The 21,306-nt window shown below is 40.9% G+C and overlaps 1 protein-coding gene across 1 annotated transcript in view; it reads right to left on the bottom strand.

Moving 5' to 3' along the window:
• Positions 1-21,306, bottom strand: part of FRAS1 (Fraser extracellular matrix complex subunit 1) — a 458,426-nt gene that overhangs the window by 4,103 nt on the left and 433,017 nt on the right. Inside the window, exons 67-73 of the mRNA XM_030819038.1 lie at positions 20,535-20,685; positions 18,385-18,492; positions 17,205-17,364; positions 13,368-13,484; positions 5,465-5,631; positions 2,886-3,091; positions 739-885 (exon numbers count right to left, since the gene is read on the bottom strand). Of these exons, the coding sequence (XP_030674898.1) occupies positions 739-885; positions 2,886-3,091; positions 5,465-5,631; positions 13,368-13,484; positions 17,205-17,364; positions 18,385-18,492; positions 20,535-20,685 (1,056 nt within the window). The remainder of the gene's footprint in view (positions 1-738; positions 886-2,885; positions 3,092-5,464; positions 5,632-13,367; positions 13,485-17,204; positions 17,365-18,384; positions 18,493-20,534; positions 20,686-21,306) is intronic.

Raw genomic sequence — 21,306 nt, 5'->3', positions numbered from 1 at the left:
TTACAGTGACCTTCAATTATGTGTTATGCCAATTTACTATTTATTGGTGAACTTCAGCGAAAATGGAGTCATTCAACAAAATATTCACTAAACATATACTCTGTGCATAATACATAGATACGTGACATTTTCTAAACACTTTCTCGATCAGGCTATATCATCGAGTATTTTATCTCCCCCTCATCTTCCTCCAATAAAACGTTTCACGGTTTTGAAATAACTTCTGAAGCATGATAATAGTTCTAAAGGGTCATAGATTAACATTTAGAGACAAAAAAAGTGAAATTTGATCTTGAAAGTTCATGTTCATTGTTAAGACTTAAGGTATTTGTGTTTATCAAATAGTAGTAATTCTTGCTATTCTAAATTGCTGTATTGTATTATGATTTTTTAAATGTTTTTCATATGTCCATGAAAATCAGCTGGGCTAGCATAGAACCAAAAAGGGATGCAATATAAAAGAACTTAGGAAAAACTGGAGTGTCATATGCAGCCATGATGTGCACAATGACAAGTGACTATATGCAAAGTCAATAATCGTATCATTGTTTTGGTCTACTGGGGATACATGTGAAAATTTTGGGTGGGTGATAAGCTTAACAATAATAAGAAAAGATCTGCCAGCAAGAATGGCAGAATGATGAAGAATCCAGAGATGTTGCAGTCCTCCTCCTTTTTTTTTTTTCAAGCTTTAAAGTAGACTTGGTCTTAAGCTTCTGTTCTTCTCACCAAACTCACCTTATAGAGTGCATCTACTTTTAGAGTAAATCCATCCACACCTGGCATGCTACTGACCACATGGAAATCAGGCAACTCGGAGGCAAAGTGAGCCTCAAAAGGCACATCATGGAAGTACTTATCAGTTACCTCTGGCTGATTGCGGTCCTAGGATTTCAGAAAAAAGAAATGCAAGATTTAGAAAGATGGTTCCACTATATTGGTAGGTGGCAGTGACTGGGAGGAGAAAAGTACTCATCACTCCTGGCTTTAGGTTGGGTTGGGAGAGTGTGCTGTGAAGCCCTCTCCATAAGTCAGTGGCTGCCTGATATGGTTTGGCTGTGTCCCCACCAAATCTTATCTTGAATTATAGTTCCCATAATCCCCATGTGTCATGGGAGGGACCCAATAGGAAGTAAGTGAATCATGGGGACAGTTACCTGTATGATGTTCTTGTGATAGTGAGTTCTCATGAGATCTGATCTTTTTTTTTTTTTTTAGATGGAGTCTTGCTCTGTTGCCCAGGCTGGAGTGCAGTGGCATGATCTCGGCTCAGTGCAAGCTCTGCCTCCTGGGTTCATGCCATTCCCCTGCCTCAGCTTCCGGAGCAGCTGGGACTACAGGGTCCACCACCACACCCGGCTAATTTTTTTGTATTAGTTTCACTGTGTTAGCCAGGATGGTCTCGATCTCCTGAACTCGTGAACTGCCCACCTCGGCCTCCCAAAGTGCTGGGATTATAGGCTTGAGCCACCGCGCCCAGCCCTCTGATGGTTTTTTAAGAGGCTTTTTCCCCTTTGCTCGGCACTTCTTGCTGCCATCATGTGAAGAAGGACATATTTGCTTCCCCTTCCGCTATGATTGTAAGAGGCTTCCCCAGCCACGCTGAACTGTAAGTCAATGAAACCTCTTTCCTTTATAAATTACCCAGTTACAGGCATGTCGTTAGCAGCGTGAGAACAGACTAATACACTACCTCTGGGAACCCATTGTCCTTTTCAAAAAGGACATGTGGTGGCTTTTGTGATCTCAAAATGCAAAGAGTGGGATATTCTAGCCCAATAATTCTCAAGTTATTTGGTCTCAGGACCCTTTACACACTTACAAATCAAGGACCCCAGAGAGCTTTTGTTTATGTGACTTTATCAACATTTACTCGGTTAAAAATTAAACCTGAAAAATTTTTAAGTGTTTACTTATTAATTCATTTTAAACTGACAATAGGAAACTCATTACATGTTAACTTAAGTAAGATATTTTTTAGTGAAAATACCTAAATTCATTCCCTTCCCCAATAAAGAGAGCTGGCAATGTTTTACATTTTTGTAATCTCAGGGAAAAAACTGGATTCTCATAACTGCTTCTGAATTCCACCAGTTGTGATATGCTGTTTTGTCTAAAGTGTATGAAGAAAATCTGGCCTCATAAAGCTATGTAGTTAATAGCTTTTTCAAATTATTATGGCTTTTTTTGTCTTTTTTTTTTTTTTGAGACAGGGTCTCACTCTGTTGCCCAGGCTGGAGTGCAGTGGTGCAATCTTGGTTCACTGCATCCTTGACCTCCCAGGCCCAAGTGATTTTTCTCACCTCAGCCTCCCAAGCAGCTGTGACTACAAGTGCATGCCACGAAGCCCAGCTAATTTTCAAATCTTTTTTTGTAGATATGGGGTCTCCTTATGTTTCTCAGGCTTGTCTCAAACTCCTAAGCTTAAGTGATTCTCCCACCTCAGCGTCTCAAAATGTTGGGATTACAGGCATGAGCCACCATACCCTGCCTCTTTTTTGATACTAAATCAAAACTTGGTGAGTGGTTATTTTTTAAAGAACCGTTACAATGTGGAATCTGAAATTTTATTGATAAACTTTTCAAACTCTCTAAACTCATGAGGGAATAAGTATGAAAAAAAGAGTCATCATTATATTATTTTGAAAGTAATTTTGACTCTGTAGACTCCTCTTCTGAGGATGTCAACAGAAGCTTGTCTTGTTACTCACCATAACCACCACCTATGTACTAGTATTTAGCTGATCTGAAAGAAACAACAACACAAACATATATAGAGAAGAAAACATCAAGAGTGAGCTCTATCTACTTTAGGCGGAAGTCATAGCTGAGGAAATCTGCTCAAGTGTCTGCTCTTTAACACTAATAGTGAGAACTTAGCATACCAACAGCAGGAATCTGTGTTTTAGGTGTTTGTTTGGCTGAATGCATCCATACTGGGGCCCTTCATTGTAGATTGTCCCCGTGGGATCAAAGAAAGGCACATAGCCATCCTTGCCCGTACAAAGATAGACTTTCTCCAGCTGGAGTTTGTAAGCAGAATTAAGATTTTGTTCTGGATTCCAAAGTACTCGGCCATAAAGGATTTGACCTGAAAAGATTGAAAGGCATTAATTAGGTCAGACTTTAAGATGAAAGAAAAACAAATGTCAAGGGTTGAAAGGGGTTAAACATGCTCCCTTAGAATGAAAAGCACTTTTCTATGAAGAGCTCCATGATTCCATGTGCCCTTAAAATACTCATTCATTCATTTATTGCTTCTTTTTTATTCTTATTTTCTTTTTTTCTCTGAGTTTTCTTGCTCGGGAACATTTATTGCTTCTTTTTTTCAATAAGCATTAATTAAGCATTTAAGGGAAGCAAAGTATTCTGTTATGCACAGGGGATACCAAGGTGTGTGAGATGCACTTGAGAGGATGGAAAACAAACGCACAGTGATTGATTAAAATAGCTCAAACTCAAACTATTTGCCAGGTACTGTACCAAGTCCTCTCATGTAATAACTCATGTAGTGCTCACAATTTTGCAGATGAGAAACTTGAGGCACTGAGTGGGGCTAAGTGATTTGCTGAAGGTCACAAAGCAAGCAAATGGTGAGGGTGGGATTCCAAGTCAAGGTACTATGCTCTCAAACCAAACCACCACAATACTCTATTAATCACCCAAATGCTATACTGTTACATTCCACAATAGAGGAAGGTATGTCATGTTAAGAGAGCATGAAACCAGGTACAGAAATCTGCCTAGGGAATGGTATGGAGGGTTTCAAGAGACATGATATTTGAGCAGTATCCCGAAATACAAGTAGGCATTTGTCAGACAGTGCATTTGGGGTGGGAGTGAGAGGCAGGAGAGAACATTCTAGGCAAAAAAAAATAAAAATAAAAAAAAAATCCATGTACAAAATACTGAATGCTTCAAGGATGTAAGCCCTGGTGTAGGCCGTTTCCTATGTGTCGGCTATGGCACCAAGCTCTTTACATGCAACTAACTTACTTAATCCTCCCAAGAGCCCAAAAGATAGCTTCAATTATTATTCCCATTTTTAAGTAACTTATCCAAGGTTCCACGGCAATGATGTAGTGGGAGGAGGATTTTGGAATTAGCACAAATCTGGCTAATTCCAAATGCTCATCCCAAACATTTACTATGTGGTGCTAAGTAAGTCAGTGTGACAAGAGTGGAGGGTGTGTAGAAGCTCTGGCAAGAGAGGCTCCTGGGGAGATAGACAAACCGTGCTGAGGAGGCTGGACTTGAATATATAAGTAATAAGAAACACTGGAGGGTTTTAAGCAGAAAGGTAATAACACACTTGGGCCTTAGAAACATGGCGAATGGGTCAAGGACAAAGAGACTTAAGTCACAGAGACCTGGTAGGGGCTTTTTAATCCTCTAGTGAGAGTCAGGCACCTAAAATATAGCTGTGAGGCAAGAGGATGAACTCAAGAAATGTCTAGGAGTCCAACTCCACTTATCTTAATGATAGATGGGACGTAGGATGTAGGAAGCGGAAGTTGAGGATAACCCTGAGATTTTTGGTTGGGGCACACAGAGGATGGTGATGCAGTCAGTAGGGTAGCAGACGTGGGACGAGCATGCTTGGAAGGAGACAAATCCAGTCTTGGGCATCTCTAGGTGTCTGAAAGACATGCTGCTTGGAGAGCTTCGGTAGTTTCATATCTGTATGTGGAAACATAGAAATGAAGCTCGGAGAGATCTGGGATGAGGTCAAATCCTATGCAATGGCCACAGAACAGTGGGAGTGTAAGAAGTTCAGAGTAAAGGGATGGCCCAAGTCATGGGGATGACCAGAGGCAGCACTCAGAGTAGGAATAGACTAAGCCAAGCATGGAATCTGGGGACACTAACACAGAAGGGGCAGAGGATGGAGGCCAGGGACAGGAGAGTGAGAAGGAGTCATCTGAGAGGCAAGATGGTGTCTGATGAGCTGATGCAAAGGAAACCCAAAGGAAAAAAGTGCCAGAATACATCAATTTGGTGTCACTGACAAGAGAAAGATAGGATAGAATCCAGCCTGTGGTAAACAGATAGAGAAGTGACCGTGAAGTGAGCCATTTTCAGCAGAGAAAGCATGATGGAGAACACACGTTTGGCATCCTTTTGAGACTGGGAGGCAATGGGGTTTGAGGAAATAACTGCCCCAGAGTTAGACAACGTGCTAGAATCTGGTTGGAAATGCCAGTCTTCTTACTACTCTGACCAGTGCTTTTCCATGGCATCACACTGCCAATCATTACAGTGCCAAGTGTGTGATTTGATTTTGAAACAGCATGAAATGGGCCCGTACCTACATTCAACCCTGGCTGTTCTGGGACCAATCCTGGGGGATCTTTACTGGGGTGCCGACTGAGAGCTTATGAGCAGAGATGCCAGTCCACTGACTTACCAAAAGCTTCTCATATCCAGGCAGAGCCTCCTTCTGCAGGTGGAGGAAGCAACTTACCTTTTGAAAACGCTCCTTTGTAATCCATTTCTGCCAGTGACATATCAGATGTATTGGGATCCATTAGGAACACCTTCTCATTATTGCAGAGCTGAAATTCAGTGTTAAGTGAATACACAACTGGCACAGGGCGGTTGGTCTGCTGGAATGCAATGGGTATCAGGAATCTAAACGCAAGGAGAAACAAAGAGCTCTTTGAGAGCAGGGTCAGCTTTGCACATGTCATTTGAGTCACCCTCCCTTCCCCATCCTCCTCGGGATTGTACACAGAGCTTTGTTGTGGGCACTAAATATTCACTGGATAAAGGGATGTGTAAGGTAAAAGGACTTTATTTGGTAGTTATTTCTTTTGAACAGAAATAATTAGTCTTAAAAATAATTAATTACTCTTTAGGCTCTTTAGTATCCTCTGCTTTTTTTGGCCCTTTCACTCTGGGGGCTCCCAAAATTGCTCTTTGACTTCTGAAGTGCTCCCTGCTTTGGAGCCCAGCTAGATTTCTTCCCAGAGCTGCATGCTCTGAGGCTTTGACTCTTTCGACTTGATCAAAACTTTATTTATTTAGTACTTGCTAGGCGGTACTCTCTTGCCTTGCTCTGTGTGCCTACCTCCCGCCTTCTTCCTGAGCCCCTTTCTTCCGTGTCTCCTTCTGGCAGCCTCTCCAAGGCTCAGTTCTGGGACCCTTATTGTTCTCCCTCAGTAACTTCACCCCAGATGATCTCAGCCTTGTCACTGAGTGCATTTGCTATCTCAAAGATAGTAATGCCAGATTTAACTATCTAATTCAGATTTCTCCTCTAAGCTCCAGAAACACATATCTGGCTGTCGAATGGTAGCTCTACATGGCTGTCAGATAACCCAAACTCAGTATGCTCTTCCCTTGCAAACTTGCTCTTCCTTCTAGTGTTATTATCTTAGTGAAAGGCAAAAAAAGAGGTGCCAGCCCCTTAACTGTTCTCCCTGGAGTCACTATTACTTCCATCTAGGCTATTCTACATCTATCATGCAATGGATGAGCCAGTGTCATTTTCAAAAACTCAAATTTGCTTAATATCCTTCAGTGGTTTCCCACATCCGTTAGAAGGAAAAGCAATATTTTTGCCATGACCTGTAAAGCTCTGACCTCTGCCTATTTCTACAGCCTCATCTCCTGCTACTCTTCCCCTTCCCTCCATTTCTGGGATCTAGCAAGACTGGCCTTCTTTCAGTCTCTTGACCAGCTCTCTACTCCATGATCTCTAGTGCCTCGGGCTCATTTATTCAGCAAATATTCACTGAGCATATGTTACACAATAGACATCGTTCTAGTAATAGGAATTCATCTGTGGACAAAAGAGAAAAACATGGTCTCAGGGAAGTTACATTCTAAGGAAGATAGTAAGCAAAATAAATAAAAAATAATATAGCATGCTAAAAGGTAACAGGTGATAAGGAGAACAATTAGGCAGAGAAAGGGTAATGCTAGAAGAATTTTCAGCTGGAAATTCTAAATAATATGGTCATGAGTGTATATCGGTGCAGCCATTATGTAAAACAGTATGGAGCATCCTCAAAAAATTAAATATAGAACTATTACATGACCCAGCAATCCCTATTCCTGGTATATAACCAAACAAGGGGAAATCAGCATCTTGTAGAGACATCTGCACTCCTATGTTCATTGTAACATTATTCACCATAGTTAAGACTTGGAAACAACCAGTGTCCATCAATGGATTAATCAATAAAGAAAATGTGCTGTATATACACACAATGAAATAGTCAGTCTTAAAAAAATAAGGAGATCCTGCCATTTGTGACCACATGGATGAATCTGGAGGACATTATACTATGTGAAATAAGCCAGACACAGAAAAATACTGCTCAATTTCACTTACATACGGAATCAAAAAAAGCTGATTTGGGTGGGAACAAAAAACACCAAAAGCTGGACACACAGAAACAAAGAGAACAGTGGTTACCAGGGGTGACAAGGAGGGGGATATGGGGAAATGTAAGTCAAAAGGTGCCAAGTTGCAATGATATTATGTACTGGACATATCCTAAGAGAGTAGATTTCAGGTACTCTTATCATACACACACAAGTGTGCATGCGGGTAACTAAGTGAGGAGATGGGTATGTTAATTTGTTTGACTTTAGTAATCATTTCACTATGTGCATCAAAACATAATGTTTTATACCTTAAATATATACCATAAAGAGAGAGAAAGGAAGAAACTCAGTCATGGAAGGCCTCAGTGAGAGGAAAACATGCAAAGGCTTGAAGCAGGCAATGGAGTAAGACATGTGGCTATGTGGAGAGGAAGCCCTCCAGGAAGAGGAAATGGCAAAGGCAGAAGGTCTGGGGTAAGAGTGTGCGCAATACATTAGAGGAATGACCAGTTGGCCAGGGTGGCTGGAGAACAGTGAGGGAGATAAGATCAGAGAGGTAACTTGGGACCAGATCCCATAAAGCCTTATCTGTACTGTCAGGACTTTAGGGTTTATTTAAACTGTGGAGTGTTTTGAAAAAGTGAGTAGGGTTTGCTGTGCTAAGAAGAGACTACAGGTGGCTGCAGGGAACTTTGTTAAGAGGCTATTTCAATAGTTTAGACAAGTGATGATAATGGTTCTGACCAGGGCTTTTGCCAGGTGGGCAGTGAAAATAATTGGATTTTTAATATATTTTAAAGGAAAGGCCTAAAATTCTTGATGACAGTGCCAGAATAAGAGAAGTCTCAATGATATTTTTTAAGATTTGGGTGTAAGCACCTAGAGCAGAGAGATTGACAAAGTTTTCCTGTAAACAGCCAGATAGTAAATATTTCAGACTTTGTGGGCCACATGGGGTACATGCACAGATACATGCTGGTAGGTCTGATGCACAGATGTAGGTATGATGATAGAAGCTTGCATAAGTTCTCTTCTGATTTCTTCTGTTTCCTCACTCCAACAGGACAGAAAGGTCACCAATTGAAGATGACAACAGGGGAGAAGCAGCAAGTTTGTGGGAAGGAATAAAATACACGAGAGGAAGAAAAGGCCTACAATAAAATACAACAGTCCTTCATGCTAAAAACTCTCAATAAACTAGGTATTGATGGGACATATCTCAAAGTAATAAGAGCTATTTATGACAAACCCATAGCCAATATGATACTGAGTGGGCAAAAGCTGGAAGCATTCCCTTTGAAAATCTGCACAAGACAAGGATGCCCTCTCTTACCACTCCTATTCAACATAGTATTGGAAGTTCTGGCCAGGGCAATCAGGCAAGGGAAAGAAATAAAGGGTATTCAAATAGGAAGAGAGGAAGTCAAATTGTCTCTGTTTGCAGACGACATGATTGTATATTTAGAAAACTCCATTGTCTCAGCCCAAAATCTCCTTAAGCTGATAAGCAACTTCAGCAAAGTATCAGGATAAATAATCAATGTGCAAAAATCACAAGCATTCCTAGACACCAATAACAGACAGAGAGCCAAATCTTCAGTGAACTCCCACTCACAACTGCTACAGAGAGAATAAAATACCTAGGAATCCAACTTACAAGGGATGTGAAGGACCTCTTTAAGGAGAACTACAAACCACTGCTCAAGGAAATAAGAGAGGACACAAACAAATGGAAAAACATTCCATGCTCATGGATAGGAAGAATCAATGTTGTGAAAATGGCCATACTGCCCAAAGTAATTTACAGATTCAATGCTATTCCCATCAAGCTACAATGGACTTTCTTCACAGAAATAGAAAAAACTACTTTAAATTTCATATGGAACCATAAAAGAGCCCGTATAGCCAAGACAATCCTTAGCAAAAAGAACAAAGCTGGAGGCATCACGCTACCTGACTTCAAACTATACTACAAGGCTACAGTACCAAAACAGCATGGTACTGGTACCAAAAGAGATATGTAGACCAATGGAACAGAACAGAGGCCTCAGTAATAACGCCACACGTCTACAACCATCTGATCTTTGACAAACCTGACAAAAACAAGCAGTGGAGTCCAGTTTCAGTTTTCTGCATTTGTCTAGCCACTTTTCCCAATGCTATTTATTAAATAAAGAATCCTTTCCCCATTGCTTGTATTAAGTCCAAATTCCCTGTATCAGTCTTGATTTTGTATGTGTGTTGTAGTTCTATCGCATCCATATGGAGCAATATAGGGGATCCAAGTTTAAGCCCGGGGCGTCTGCAAGTAATAATCTCCCTGATGTAAGGCAAGGACCCCAACTCTGAAGCCTCAGTATCCTCAGCAACATTCTTCCTCTGCCACCTCCCACATTTATGCCACACAGGGCCTGAGGACAGCATTGGTGTCCTCCTTGATCCTTTCAGCCAGTTTCAAACCATTGTTCCTCTCTCCCCTTAAAAAATCCAGAACCTACCCTGGAGAAACTCTTCTTACACATGTGCACCAAGAGATATATATAAGAATTTTCTTTGTAATAGAGAGAAAGCCAAAGGGAGTGGTCAAATACATTGTGGAATTTTCCTACAATGAATACCTTAATGCAGTGAGCAACAAACTACAGCTACATGAATCAACACAAATGAACCAACAAATGATTCACTGAGTTAAAAAAAAGAATAGCAGAGAGAATTCATGCAGTATGAAACTTATATACAGTGGTTCCCCCCTCATTCATGGGTTTGCTTTCCTCAGTTTCAGTTACCCAAGACTTACCATAGTCCAAAAATATTAAACAAAAAATTCCAGAAATAAACAATTCATAAGTTTTAAAACATACACCATTTTTACTAGCATGATGAAATCTTGTGCCTTTCTGCTCCATCCTGCCTGGAACAGGAATCGTCCCTTTGTTCAGCATCTCCACATTGTATATGCTACCCACCCGTTAGTCACTTAGTAGCTGTCTTGGTTAGCAGATTGAAAAAACATTGTACATATAGGGTTTGGTATTATGCATGGTTTCAGGCATCCACTAGGGCTCTTGGAACATTTACTCCAAGGATAAAGGGGGGACTACTGTCTAGAGTTCAAAAACTTGCAAAACCATGTAGAAGTATACATGAGGTATAACCATAAACCAAAACAATGAATAATAAATACAAATATCAGGTTAGTGGTGCCCCTAGTGGGGAAGAGAGAGGGAGTATGATTGGATAGGGGCACTGAGGGTATTGAAGGAGTACTGGTAATGTTCTCTTTCTTGAGTTTCTTAAGGTGGGTGGTAGATCTGCTATATATATATATATATATAGTCTTCTGAATATCTGAAATATTACATAATTTTTAAAAATTTAAATAATTAAAATTCCCCAGAATATCCCATCAGATTATTTTCCCATTGTTCTTCCTTACTGCAGCAAACTACCATTCTCCTGGTCACCTTCTTTCCTTCATTTGGCTAACTATAGTGCTTCCTGGCATTGTTCCTGCCATGAATCTTTGTGACTTAAACATCCATTCAGATGAACTATCAACTACCCCAGACTCCCAGTTCCTTGACTCCCTCACCTCCAAAGAGCTTGTTCACCACCCTCCTACAGCTACCTACTCTTCATAGGCCCATTATGCACCATCGCCAAAAATCTCATTTCCAACATTTCACTCTCTACCACCTCATGTCTTTCCAGCTCCTCTCTTCTTTTCCTCCCATTCCTTAGTTGTTCAGCCACACCAGGACCTCCCAACCACATTAGCAGAATGCACGGGAAAGGGAGCGCGTGCACTCTCGTGGTGGGAATGGACATACGTAGTTACGTATTTACAAACACGCTGGAAGACAGTTTGGCAGTTTCTTAAAAAGTTAAACATACATCTGTCATATGATCGAGTCACTCCATTTTTAGGTATTTAGATAAGAAAACAGAGAACACATGTTTATATAAAGCTCGTACATATAGGTTCATAGAAGCTTTATTTATCATAGCCCCAAACTGGAAACAACGGAAATGTTCATCAGTTGATCACTGATAAACAAAGTGTAGTACATCCATACCATGAAGTACAACCCAGAAATAACAGGAACAAATACGGATACACCCAACACAGATGAATCAAAATCATCATGCTGAGTGAGATGAGCCAGAGAGAGAGAATTCACACTGTATGATGTCATTTATAAAAAACTCTAGAAAACGCAAACTCATCTATAGTGGCAGAAAATAGATCTGTGGTTATCGGCAGAAAGGGAAGGGATGATGTGAGGGAGGAACTACAAAGGCACAGGAGGAATCTTTTTGGAAGTGGATATGTTCCTATCTTGTCACTGTCTTGACTGTGGTGATGTTTCACAAGTGTATACATAGGTAAAAATTTATCGAATTTTATAGTTTAAATATGTACGGTTTTATGTCGATAATATGGCAATTTAAAAGCAGTTCCACACCGCCTGATCCGCTGCTAGCTGTAACCCTCTAGTATATTTACTCTTTTCCACTGTCTGAGATGGCCCTGTTTCTTTCCTCCTCTCTTCTCAAACCTTGACATTCTTCACTTTCAGCAAATGTAGGGCTTTTCATTTCACAGGGGGAATAGCTTCAATCAGATATTCACTTTGTCATCCTTACCCTCCCAGTCTCCCAATTCTCCTTTCACCTGCTTCCATTGATTCACTGCCTGCCTCTTCAGTGGATGAACTCTCTGTGCTTTCAGCTATGGCCAGCCCTTCCCTCATGCCCTGGATCTACTCCCTTGCCCTGCTCAAGGATCTGGCTCTGCAAGCTTTCCCTCTATCCTCTGCATCATCAAATTTCCCCTCGATTGGACTATTCCCACTAGCATACAAGCATCCTGAAATAAAGCAAATAAAACCTGCTGTTTATTTGACTCATCTGTTTCCAGTTATTGCCCCTTTGCTCTGGCGTCCTCTATAGCAACTCCTCAAGCACTGTTTATCCCTGCTGTCTGTACTTTCTCACCTCTCTCTCAAGCTCACCCCAGTCAGGCTTGTATCCCCTTTAGTCCACCAAACCTGCTCTTGGTGGAGTTCACCAATGACCTCAGTATTGCCGAATCCAATAGCCAATTCTCAGTCTTTTATTTAAAAGCCACAATTCAAATAGTCTTTTCTTAATGTTAATGTCAGATTCTGTTTTGGGCATTTTATCTCAGCAATGTTTTCTATATACTTTGCTCAGCTCCTAGAAAGGTGACCCTAGACTATAAACTGCCTGAGAGCACAGATTACTTTTAATCCTCTGCTCTAGTGTAGTGCTATCACCTCAACGCCTGGACCTGAGCAAACACGTGAGACGAGCTGAATAAATATGAATGAATGAATGAATGAATGAATATACAGCACAATACAGTCTCAGGTCTGAGGTGAATATGGGCTGATGTATGGTTGAGTCTCGTTATTCACAATCGTTATGCTCTATGAAGTCTCCACAAATAATGAATTAGTGGATATTGAGCCATAGCTACTAGAAGAAATATAGGGTTAGATTCCTATGAGCCTCTGCTCACAACATTTATATCAACCAATTAACATATAACCTTGTTTTATGTCTGTTTCTGTGTAAAGACCCCTTATTTAATATACATTGTTGATTCATTTCTATCAAACTCATGGTTATCATAAGGCACACTACAGCCTTCTGATGCTTAGAAATACTAGAAAGCACTTTGGCATTATACTCGGGAGCCATTCTAAATGGAGAAATCATCAACAAAAGGCACAAAAATGCAAAACACATGGCACTAAATAAACTGTGCACAGGACGCTTATTTGGAGTATGAGAGCCGTAACAAGAAGGCAGAGTATCACCGGGTTTGACTTCAGCTGGGGATGTGTGTGTTAAATGACTCAAATATTTTGCCACTCTGCTGTGCATGTCAGTGAATGACTATGGAAGCACCATGTTGATTTGGGGGTTACAAATAAATTTTAGTGAGTAGGAGAATTCACAAATAAGGAATCAACAAATAATGAGGATTGACTATATTTTCCTACCTTTCCGGGGCATGTGCAGTGCAGGCCAAAGGCTTCTCTCCTGGGTCAACCCATGGCTGTGTGGGCTGCACTGTGCAAGGTATCAGGTAGATGGTATACTCTCCCGAGTAGTCCTTCCTGGAAACATGCAGAGCAGACTGTGATCGTAGGGAACAACTGATAGGTTGCTGGCTTACCCAGAAAGACACGGCCTTCGCTAAACAGTTTTCAGGTGGCATTTGTGTCCAGCATCTAAGAACTTTACAAGTCTGCAAACACCATTTTCGGGAACTCATCTTCGATTATCCTAACCTTCAGAGTATTATCCAGAGGTGTTAAATAGAGTTACTTTCATGTATTCATGTATTCAGGTCCTTCTCATGAGAAAAGCTAAGAAAGGCACACTACCTATGAAAATGGAAGGCTCAGGTGATGACAGAACAGAAATGGCCATTTCCTTTGGATTTCATGAAACTTGTTGGACAATTTCTGTTTAGTGTTTCTTGTTGACAGATACCCTATTCAATGCATTCCCAAATGGAAAAGCAGCTTTTATTTCTGAAGATGTGACAGCGTCAGGTGCTGCTGTGACACAGGAGGTAGCAAATGCCTCAGGATTCCAGGATACCACTCCAGAGCATATGGAAGCAACACCCTGCAGAACGTCCCTGCACCCGTTTCACTCACACTCAATTTTGAGGTTCCCCTTTCAAACTCTATAGCTTCATCCCTTTATAAAGTCAAAGAACAAGATCACTTCTCATTAGAGACCACTCACGGGGACTTGGGGACTTCCCTGTTTATGGGGGGCCCAGGATTCTCCAGTTCATGACTCTGTGAGCAGGAAGCCTTTGGACCTCTCTCCTACTTCATCTCCCACACTTCTCACTGGGTGGCAGCTCCAACCCTGTCAGGTGGCCTGGAAGGCAGCCAAGCATTCAGAAGCTTCAGGAACGTTCTTCAAGGGCCTTGGGAGTCTGTCATCCATTGAATGGAGAACACAGGGCTATGAATCTTCATTATAACTGTTTGTGAGGGATCTGTGAACAGTTCTCATAAATGCTGTGCTTGTTTTGACCATTTTGGGATACTTATCTATTTATCAGTAAATGGACAGCAAAGATTTGGTTAAAAACAATAATAAAACTTTTATGTCACATCCTGGGGTCAGCATAGTGGACTGGCACAGGCTGGAAACTGGGAACCAGTAGAACCTCAGCTTGCCTCTGTCATGGCTGTATGATTTTAACAAAGCATGCAGACTTTCAGGGCCCTTGTTTCTAAGCTCCTTCCTATTCTAAAAGTCTGTATGTCTGCAGTTTTCCTTCAAAGCTTGGATCAGCAGGAAATGAGACTTTGTATACCATATTTAAATTACATGGAAACTGACACCTATAATGTGGATAGTAACCCTTCATTAATAGAAAATAGGCGGAACAACCCATGCCTGGCTAGATCATGACTAGCCCTATTCAAACCCTGTAGGGGCTCTCCTTGCCCTAGAGAGTAGAAGCCAGAGGCTGCACACTGGTTTACAAGGCCCCACCCCGTGGCCCTACTCCCACTCCTTGCTTCTTCAGCATTATTGTCTATTACTCTTTTCCCTGCTCACTCCATGCCAGCCATATGGGCCTCCTTGTTGTTCTCCAAGCATGCCCAAATGTTGCCATCTTAGGAACTTTACCAGGAACCCTGTTCCCCATGTTTCTGCATAGCCAACTCCCTCACCTCCTTCAAGTCTTTGCTCAGATAAGGTCTACTGGGAACATTCAAATTAAACTTATAATGTCTCCCCATTCCTGTCTCCCCTTACCCTGCTCTATACCATTCATTTTCCCATACTGCCTATCACCTTCTGACATTTGTTATACTTGGCTTATTATGTCTACTGTTTTGTGTCTCCTTACTTTAAGTCCTATACTTAGGGATCTTTATTTTGTTTACCAATATATTCAAGGTGCCCAGAACCTTCTCTGACACACAGTAAACATTCCATAAATACTTGTTGAACAAATGAATGCAAGACAAATAGCATAGCCTCCCAAGCCTTCGGTCCTACTTTTCTCTATTCCTAAATACTACTTAGGTCCATTTCCTCACTATCCCTTCAAACATGCCAAACAGTCTTAGGTACATGTCTTTAATCCCGCAGTTCTTTTAATCTACTTGCTAGAATCTAAGCATTTCCCATATCACAACATGGACCATAGGTTGTCTCACCTCTTTCAGGAATCCTTATACAACTCCCCAGCCTCTGGCTCTCTCTTCCCTGAACAACTACGGTCTTGATATTATCCTGTATCTCTCACAGTATGCTTAGCATGGAGTGCTTGGTAGGGTTCTTCATTTTGTCATTTATCTATGTATTTTATCTCCTCACCTCAAAGGTAAGCTCCTAAAAGCTACTTGCTCAGAACCTACCACATGCTAAAACCTGTGGTTCTGGGGATTTAAGATGAATCATATGTGCCTTCTACTCTGGAGCAGCTCACAATCTAGTGAAAAACTGGGACCAGCAGATAGACCATCATAAGATAATGAGCTGTGTTACAGCAGAAGCTGGAACAGAGTAGGAACCAGGAGGCAGGAGGGAGCTGCTAGCACTGCATGGGAAGTCAGGGAAGCTGTCACAAAGGGGTGAGTATTTGAGCTGGGCTAGGTCTCAGAGGAGTCAGTTTTGCAAGGGGAAAAGAGCAGCAAGGGCTGAGGGAATTGCAAAAGCATGGAAGTATGGATGGGCTGGTGGGTTCAGGGATTGGTGAGTAACTAATGTGGCTAGAAGGCTGGGTTTGAGGTGAAACCAGAGGGGAGGCTGGGCCTTGTATGCTGCAGAAGGAGGGTGGGCTTCATCCGAGTGGCAATGAAGATGTCAGCAGAGTACTTAAAGGAGGACAGTTTCCCTGTCTGTAAACTGGGACAACGTACATGAAGCACAGTCCTTGAAGGTTATTATATATCAATTTCAAAGGAATTACTATACAATAAAAATATCTGATATAAGATCAAAAATTTTAAGTTTGGAAATTTTTTTTCGAAAATGATTCTCAAGGCAATTTGAAATAAGATTTTAATGCTAAATATAGCTCTTACTCTCATTATCTATAAAAAGGGGATAATATATTTATGATCGATTCCTGGTTGCCCACTTATCCTTTCCATAGTGGTTTTAATTTCTTTTTCCATCCTTCCCTTTTACAGATGGGGGATATTTTACTATGTTGGTTAAATTCCTATTCTACCTCTATACTGGGTGTGGGAGAGGGATAAATCTCGTAAACGACACATGGACTTAATCAGAGATACTATATTTTGCACTGGTTGTTGTAATTGAAATGAAATTTCTTTATTCGATAAAGGTTTTAGTTAGACACATTTCCTGACTTCCCTTGTAGGCAGGTGTGCCATGTGACTAAGTTCCCCACCATAGGTTGTGGGTGGAAGTGATGTGTGCCCCTTCTGGTCTCACTCTTGGAATAAGTGTAAGCACTTCCTATTTATATATCAGAAGTTGATCTGAGCAAGATTTGTTTCTTTCTTTGTTTGCTAGAATGTCATTTCTTTCAATTATTATTATTTTTTAAGAGTCAGGATCTCTTTCTGCTGCCCAGGCTGGAGGGCAGTGACTATTTGCAGGTGCCATCATGGCTCACTACAGCTTCACACTCCTGAGCTCAAGCGATCCTCCTGAGTAGCTGGGCTACCAGCTAGCACCACCATTCCCAGCTGAGGCTTATTTCTATCAATTCCCCTTTTAAAATAGAAGTCTAGCTTTCAGAGAAAAGCGCTATTTCTCAAGCTCCTGAAAGAAATGGAAAACCATTCAGCTCTACCCATGGAGGCCTCCGTCACTGTATTTACCTGTTATAAGAGCTTGTGGCTCTCCAGAGTTGATGTGGAGAATCAAAAGTCTGAGCGCTCCATAATAGCTGCAAGTCAAATTCAATTCCTCCTAGGTGGTCTGGAGTCAATATGAAAGATTTCACATCTGGGAGAGTGTGGTGCTCCATCACAAACTGTCCTATTTGAAGGGGAAACACATGCACTTATTGTACTTGTGGTAGAGCTTGAGTTTTATTGTACTTGTGGTAGAGCCCCACAAAAGCCTGAGAACTGAATTAATGTTCTTCTTTCAAACAACTAAGGTTAGCCCATTTTGCCCCTTAGAATCTATTCCACACTGGTGGGGATAGCATGGCATCTCACCGCAGCCCGTCGTCCTACTTGTGATGGTCACCATAGTCATATGTATTTATTTATAAACAATAGGAATATTTCTTGTGGAAATGGTGCTAATGAGTATATTCACAATAATAGGGGTCTTTATGTGACAATGAACACTGAATATACATAGCTTTAAATTCTAACCAACATGTTTCTTGGAGGTAGAAAGGTCTCAGTAGTTTATAAATAGAAATATCAGCATCAGATAAAAGTCACATTTAGGGACATTCAAGTCCTTGGTAGAAGGGTATAATTATAAACATCATTAAAAGGGTAAATGTTATCAGCAAGATACCTCCACTCTTTAAAACTGCACTGAAATAGTGTCGCGAATAAATAAAAGTAGGGGGAATATTTTAGATTAAAAGAAACTAAAGCGATACAACAATCAAACTGTGACATATGAATCATAACTGGAACTTCTTTCTTTTTATGTAAGCAGTTATAAAATAAACAAATATAAAAATAAGTGGAAAAGACGTTTGTGGAACGAGAAAGGAAATATGAATAGAGACTGGATATTATTGAATCAATGCTAAATATCTTAGAAGTGATCATGATGTTGTGATTGTATAAGAGAATGTCCTTGTTCTTAGGAGATGTCAACTGAAGTATTCTGGGTAACTTCACATGAAGTCTGCAACTTGTTTCTGAACGATGTGACAAAAAAAGGTATGTATGCATGTATGTGCACATGGATGTATAGCAAAATGTTAATCATTGTTGACTGTTTTTTACTGTTCTATTCTTTCGACTTTCTGTATGTGTGAAATGTTTCTTAATAAAAAGTTGGAAAAAAAAACAGCATTGATATTACCTCTGAATTTGGCATGGGTCTTGAATTCAATGACAAGACGGCCATCCTCTCGAATGTAGATTCTTATTATCTGAAGCCTTGCCGAGAGCACACTGTCTGTCTGGATTCCTGGGCAGGAAAGCAGAGAGAAAATGTTAGGGCATGGAAAATTCCTCCCTGACAGCAACCACATACAAGTTATCCCAAGGACCCCTCCAAGTATAGCGGCACATTTATTTGAATGTAACAAGATAACATTTATATGTCTATAGAAACAGATGCCAATTAAAATTGTATGACAGCTAATTTCACTTGGTTCTTTTTTTTTTTTTTTTTTTTTTGTAATGGTTCCACTGTTCTTGACATAGACCCTTCAAACCTGTAAGTTCCACTTAGCCCAGATGTAGGGTTCAGCAAAAAAATGAATCTTAAAACTTCTTACTATCAAACTTTATACCAGGGTATGGTTACAGCACATCTGCTTCTTACTGTATTTTCTTTTCCTCGCCAAGATACCGTTCCAGACTTAATGGAGGTATAAACAAAGTCCTGGTGGCTACATTTAGTACTCAAACCAAAGGAGAATTAAAGCCAGCTTGTAGAAAGCCAACATGACACAAGAAAGCTGTGGCTTTAATAAAGGAAATTGTAGTCATGGTCCCCAGTGAGTTCAGAAAGACCAAAACCAAAGAGTAACGTAAGGAGGAGAAACATGAACTTGAACAAAACAAAACAAAAACAAGAGCTCAAGGAATTATCTGACCCAGAGTGGGAAAGCTGCCTGAAGTTATTTTCCCATGAGAAATATAAAGCAAAAAATGATTTGAGCCTAAGACATTTCATAGAAGAAAGGACTACACTGTCAGCCCTTTGTATCTGTAGGTTCTACATCATGGATTCTGCATCTGTGGACTCACCCAACCTCAAATAGAAAATATTAGAATAAAAATGCATCTGCACTAAACATATACAGATTTGTTTTTCTTGTCATTATTTCCTAAACAATATAGCATAACAACTATTTATATAGCATACGCATTGTATTAGGTTTATAAGTAATCTAGAGATGATTTAAAGCATAAGGGAGTATATGTATAGGTTATACGTAAATACTACACCATTTTATATGAGGGACTTGAGTGTCCTCAGATCTTGGTGTCTGTGGGAGGTCCTGGAACCAAGCACTAATAGTTATGAATGATGACTGTAATTTCAATTAGTAGAGATGAAGCTTTCTCAAAAGAAAACTCTTGTATTTTTTTTTTTTTAGTGTGTTTGCCCCAGATAAAGCATCTCACCCCTGAAGAGGAAAACAGGGAGGATGGGAGCAGCAGAATTTAGGGGAAATGGGTTTGGGGAAATAGGTTAGGGGTAGTGTGTGAAGTACAGGACACTAAAAATGAGGAAAAAAAACCAAGAAAAACAAAAATAACCAAGAACCATTGCAGAGAATGGAGGAGAAAATTGGGGAGTTTTAAGGAGCATCTACGTGGAAGCAGTAGGAGGAGGTAGGTGTGGAAACTGAGTGGGGGTGAGGTGTGGGCTCCCAGCTGAAGGGCTGCCTCCCACTTAGTTCTTGGAGGCTCCTCCCAAAGAGGACAGTCATGGGGACGAGCCTGAGGGAAAGGTCATTTTAAACATTCAGTATCACAGCCCTTGACTTCAGAAAGTTAAAATCCCTTCTTTGGAGGATGCAATTAAAGAGCAGACTCTGCCAAATGAATAAAGTGGGCTACTTGACATGAATATTTCAAGTGTTCTTGACACATTTTTCCATTTCCATGCATCTGATTTGAAGATCCTTTTGCTTTGTAAAAACATGAACCACACCATTTTTCACTAGGAGAAAATGAAGATTATTTGGGTTATACTCCAAAAGAACACACAACCCTCTGAATCCCTAACGGGCAGTAGAGGACTCATCTGTCACTTGCCATCCTCTACTCTGGGACCTTAGCTATCTGGGCTGAGACCTTCCAGCATCAGCACAGAAGGACATCATTCTTTTCAGAAACCACAGATCTGCACTTTCCAGACTTGAGGTGGCCCCACTTCATCTAGGGGATAACAGGATGAGAAATGCAGCTACTGTTAAAAGTCACTACTCTTCTTTCAATCTTGCTTGAGTGAAGCCCTAACTACAGGGATAGTTAAGGTGTCAATGGGCATACCTGTTCTCCAGAGAACAGTGTCATAGAAGAAAGAAAACTCCATCTCGGTGTGGTGCTCCAAGGAGGCCCAGCCCCTGGGGGCTGTCACATAGATGTAGGACACATACAGAGGCACGTGCACTGTCAAGAAGGACTGAGCAGAGTCCCGCACCTGCCGGGGAAGCAGTATGCACACAGTTATTTCTCCCCTGGGATGAAAAGACATACTATCACCACATCTTGGTTCCATTTTCATGCACCCAGGTAGTCACACACTTATTCAATAATTATTAAGCAAGTGCCCATTATTGCACTTACTTATTTAAAAAAATTAAGGAAGTAATGGAATAGAAAGTGGCCAGGATGCTTCTTTAGACAGGGTCATGTGCAGAGGCTTCTCTAAGGAGGTGACACTTGAACAAAAATACTTTTGAAGTGGGAGAATGAGCTCTGTTCAGTTGCTAGAAGATTAGGCTGAAATTTTAGAATATTACAATTATTCCCAAGGATCAACCCGGTGGATGTGGGGTCTACCATTCAGTACAAACTCCTGTGTTGACCATTTGCCAGTGACCTGTAGGAGAGCCCAAGTCAACCATCATCAGGAAGATGCCCACATCCGGACGCCTGGGAGGAACCTGTGCCTAACTCAGGATGTTTTAGTGAGTGTTCTCATCTCCTGCTCCAGGAACAAAGGGCCTAAGCATTGAAATCATATCTAGGAAGCTCACCAATGGACAGCTCAGAGCTGCACACACTTCAGTAATCTCCTGTCCCATGCAATGCTTTGGAA

This window comes from Nomascus leucogenys, chromosome 9 (genome assembly GCF_006542625.1).
Source record: "Nomascus leucogenys isolate Asia chromosome 9, Asia_NLE_v1, whole genome shotgun sequence".
Taxonomy (NCBI): Eukaryota; Metazoa; Chordata; class Mammalia; order Primates; family Hylobatidae; genus Nomascus; species Nomascus leucogenys.
The sequence above is the reverse complement of the archived record's forward strand: the minus strand, read 5'-3'. Positions and strand labels throughout refer to the sequence as shown.